This window comes from Haliotis rufescens, unplaced genomic scaffold, assembly GCF_023055435.1.
Source record: "Haliotis rufescens isolate VD_foot unplaced genomic scaffold, xgHalRufe1.0.p SCAF_9, whole genome shotgun sequence".
NCBI lineage: Eukaryota > Metazoa > Mollusca > Gastropoda > Lepetellida > Haliotidae > Haliotis > Haliotis rufescens.
Window position 1 is genome coordinate 27,742,831 of NW_025964383.1, and position 4,708 is coordinate 27,747,538.

The 4,708-nt window shown below is 38.4% G+C and overlaps 1 protein-coding gene across 1 annotated transcript; it reads left to right on the top strand.

The window, feature by feature from the left end:
- The first annotated feature begins 445 nt into the window (after positions 1-445).
- On the top strand, positions 446-1,624 carry LOC124130929 (opine dehydrogenase-like). The gene has a single exon (XM_046493985.1). The coding sequence runs from the start codon at positions 446-448 to the stop codon at positions 1,622-1,624; it is 1,179 nt and encodes a 392-aa protein (XP_046349941.1).
- Positions 1,625-4,708: the final 3,084 nt, after the last annotated feature.

Consider the following 4,708-nt stretch of genomic DNA (forward strand, 5'->3'; position numbering starts at 1 on the left):
CTTTGAAACTTGTATGCATAATAAGATTGCCTTTGAACTATATTCTGTAAACTTATTGTTTGTGTATTCCAAAAAGAAATAAAAATCATAAATAATTTATAATGTTCTAAAGACATTGCTGGTGTAAATGCTAGATAGAATGTTATATGGGTTTTTACCTCTACACATAGTATTTTAGTAATGTGGTGTTATTATTTACATACGTACAAGTATATGGAACGTATTGGATTTCAGTGTACTTTCAGTATCTTATAAATATTGATGTTCCTATTATTTCAGTTACTTCATTGTGTGAGGACACCTATATGACATAGCTCCAAAGTATGCAAATGGTGAGATTTTGTTAAGATGCATAAACACTGAATAAGACTAAATACTTGAATTGATTGTGTCTCCAACAACACAGATGGGTCTCACACGTTTTCTTTCTATTACAGAACTGACGATGACTGTAACAGTACTGATTTGTGGTGGTGGCCACGGAGCCCATGTGATGGCGGCGTTAGTGTCTTCAAAACCTGACATGACATGTCGCGTCCTTGCACTTTCGCAGGCTCGGGAGTGGGCAGAATCTGCAGCCAACAACATTCTGACCTGTTCATTCCCTTCCAACAACGGCAAATCAACTTTATACAAAGCTAACCCCCATACAATATCTGACAACCCAGCAGAAGTGGTGCCAGGAGCAGACATCATTGTCTTGGTTATTCCTGCATTTTCCCATGAGAAGTACCTGGCAGCCATTGAACCCCATATACAGAAGAAAACCATTCTTGTTGCCTTGCCCGGACAGGCAGGTTTCGAGTATCAAGCATGTCACATTCTTCGAAATAAATTACATGACCTTACTATCATATCGGCGGAATCCCTTCCCTGGGCCTGTAGAATATCTGTGTATGGAGTCAAGGTAGATGTAATTGGCACAAAGGAGTTATTGAAGATGGTTATAGTTCACAATGACGACAAAATCTTGCTCAACCCCTTTCGTCAGTTACAACACATCTGGGGAAAGTTTCCAGTTATTCGGCAAGTCAGTCACAGCCTAGGACTAACTCACATGGTCTGTGTCACGCATCTTGGAATCTTTTATGGAAAATGGAAAGATTGGGACACAACTGTTAAATCCGAGATCCCTCTTTTCTACCATGGTACAGATGACATCCAAGCACAATGGATCAGTCGCCTGGATGGTGAAATCAGCATGATAAAGTTGAACATACTACAGGAACGACCAAATGAAACCACAAGTGGACTTCAGTGGCTCTTAGACAGTTATGGATCGTCCATTACTGATTCAAGAAGTCTCAAACATGCGTTGACAACGAACAAGGGGTATGAGGGATTATTTCATCCCATGATTACAACTGAAGAAGGGTTCATACCGGATTTTAAGAGCCGGTATTTAACGGAAGATGTTCCATTCGGTCTCGTAGTATTCAAAGGATTAGCACAGATTGTTGGTTTATACACACCTGCAATAGATACAGTTTTGCACTGGAGCCAGCAGAAATTAGGGAAGATATATATCGTGGGATCCAAACTGTGTGGCCAGGACTTACACGAGACAAGAGCCCCACAGGTTTATGGCATCAACTCCCTGGAAGACTTAGAAACCTTTATATAGAACCAAACATACTTCGTCCACAAGTATATGTACGCTTGAAACACATCACCTTGATAGTCCTAATTGATGTCACCATTTCATTGACATCTGTCGTCAGCCTTTGCACATAGTTGATCATATTTCATTGACATCTGTCTTCAGCCTTTGCACATAGTGGATCATATTTCACTGACATCTTTCTTCATCCTCTACACATAGTGGATCATATTTCGCTAACATCTGTCTTCAGCCTTTGCAAATAGTGGATCATATTTCACTGACATCTGTCGTCAGCCTTTGCACATAGTGGATCATATTTCGCTGACATCTGTCGTCAGCCTTTGCACATAGTGGATCATATTTCATTGACATCTGTCGTCACACTTTGCACATAGTGGATCATATTTCACTGACATCTGTCGTCACCCTTTGCACATAATGGATCATATTTCACTGACATCTGTCGTCACCCTTTGCACATAGTGGATCATATTTTATTCAAGCACAATCATGTCATTGAAAGGTTGTATGTAGATTGTAATCACAATACAAAGGAACAGAAAGTCCCAAATGTATCAATGACACTTGTCCTACGAGGGTCTTGTGTCTTGATAGCCCGCACCATCATACATAGATATAAGTATAAACAGATAAATCGGCTTCACTGATCTCTGTTATTTCTAGCTCAAGTGGGTAAGTCAGTTGAAGGGGACTGTCTGTTGGATGTTTTCTAACAATATCCAATCATTGATATATCTGAAGCTTAAGTAAAAATTCTTGACCAAATTCCCTTGTTTTGATTTTCTCGACCTTTGTTCAGAAAGTTCCTATTTCAAATCCGATCACGGGAATCAGAAATGTTATGGCCACTACATGCCACTTTAACAATTAAGATTCGTTGTGTCATTGCTCAAAATGGGGCATTTCATACCCATGGTTCGTGAGGCTGATCCTTCTGTCATCTCTGGAGTAGAGGTGTGAACTGATTTTGACGTCATTTCAACAAAGTGGGGTTGTGTGGAACAATATTTTTATTTTCTAAAGTGGTCAGCAGAAAAAGAAACATGTTCTTGGTTTATATTTCAATGTTTTGTAGCAGGGTTACTAAGGCCCATAGCTTGTTAGAGCTAAGGTTATATATATGTTACAGTGCTCAAGTTCTGTACTTGTAAATAGTGCTGGTTACATTCAACCACCCTTGTAGGGCCTCACACAGGTAACAATGTACATGCAGGTACTCCTTGCATTTATGTATGATACCCCACACATAGATTTTATCTATGGTTGTCATGACTTAAAGCCATTGGGTTATTGTAGTTAAACATCTTTTCATTGGGTTTTGAGTTCAGGTTGTTTTGGTAAACAAGGTTTTGGGTACTTGTATACCACCTATGTTGTCAATTAATTGTCACATGGTCATGTATATCCAAGAAGTGCTGCCAGTTGTTGTTGTACTTTATTAAGATTATGTAATGTTACAATAAAAGTGACAAAACCCTTTTCAAAAGCATGAGTCGATTGTACGATTCCGACTATAGAATAAGCATGAATCAATATCAAATAGTGATGATACCAGGTGTTCGCAAAAGATGAGCGTATCCTGCCGCAAACACATGCACAGTCACATCATTTGTTCACCTGAATAGAACACGGGACATGTTGTACAAGTCCAAATAGGGAATTGCGTCCGACTTTATTTTTGTCACTGATGAGTAAAATTTGGATATTTCGCCCACATTTTACCATATCTTACTCAGCTTTACTGAGGCCTTGAATGTTGTAAGCTTAAAAAAACCGATGAGCAAGAAAATTGCGCTCTTTAAAATCCTGGTTGAATGAACATGCTCGATTGCACCTTAAAGGTTATGAAATGTAAACATCAAAGGCTGGAGCTTCAGAAATATTGCTCGACATACAATGGAAAATTGAAGTCGCCCCTCTTGTCATACAGTCTTGTGGAAAGTGTTTTGTCACTCTAAATCATTAGACACAGATCTAAAAATGAGGCCGACTAACTGGTCTCCTCTATTCCTAGTTCAGTTGGGTAAATCATTGGTAGGAATTGCCTATTTAATGGTTGTTTAAGGATAACAGATCATCGAAGCCCGATCATCGATATACCTGAAGCTTAACTTAAACTTTTTGGCCGAATTACCTTGTTTTGACTTTGCAAATCATAGAAGATATTCCGATTCATATGCAAACAGAAACAGATCAGCAAGAAGAGGAAAGCAATTGGTGCCCATGGTGATGCCTACTTCTTCCCTAAATGTTTTTTTTTACATAGATGTTATCAATGAGGAAGTCCAGTATTTCACATATTATTTTCTCAGTACACATCAGACAGCATTTCCTTATGTAAATGGTGAAGGTTTTTAATTGTTAATCATTGTTAATAATTGGGTCTACTGTTTTATTGTCAGATTTAGTAAAAAAAGGGTTTAAAGGAATAAATGTTCTATTACCAATCTTGTGGGTGAGGTCACTGACATACATTAAATGTGAACATGTTTAATATCTGATATCAGTATTATGATTGAGGGAATATTGTATATGGTTTTATTTAATCTCTGCACCTGCATATCTTAATATGAAACAGATAAGGCGGTTTCACTGGTCTACTTTGTTCCTAGTTCAAGTGGGTATAAATATTTGAAAGGAATTGGCTGTTTCACAACCCCAAGCTTTTGCTTAACGAACATCAGCTCCAATCACCTGTTACGTCACCAGCTTCTGTCTTCACTGCTGGAAAGAGTCCAGCCTTTGATCTAGCGTCCCAGACTGACGACAGGACAAGCTGATGTTCAGCGTGGGAGAGAAGATGATTAATTTCACGAGAGGATTTGTGATCGTGGGGTACGGCATTTACGTCCTACCGTTTAATTTGGTTTTAATTAGGTGAGGGAACGACCATTTGCTATTCTGAGGGGAGCTTCATTGTGATGTACAGTTACACTTCAATACCAGGAAGAAAAATATGTTACTCTATGTATAGTACTGTTCAAAACATTGCCATTTATATATTGCATGTTTGTATTTATGCATATTTGGTGAGTGAATAATTATTGTTTATCAGCATGGTTTTATACCTGTATTTTTTACAAC

Bases quoted from the DNA above. Each gene is read 5' to 3' on its own strand.
- LOC124130929 (XM_046493985.1), top strand. From the start codon at position 446: ATGACTGTAACAGTACTGATTTGTGGTGGTGGCCACGGAGCCCATGTG.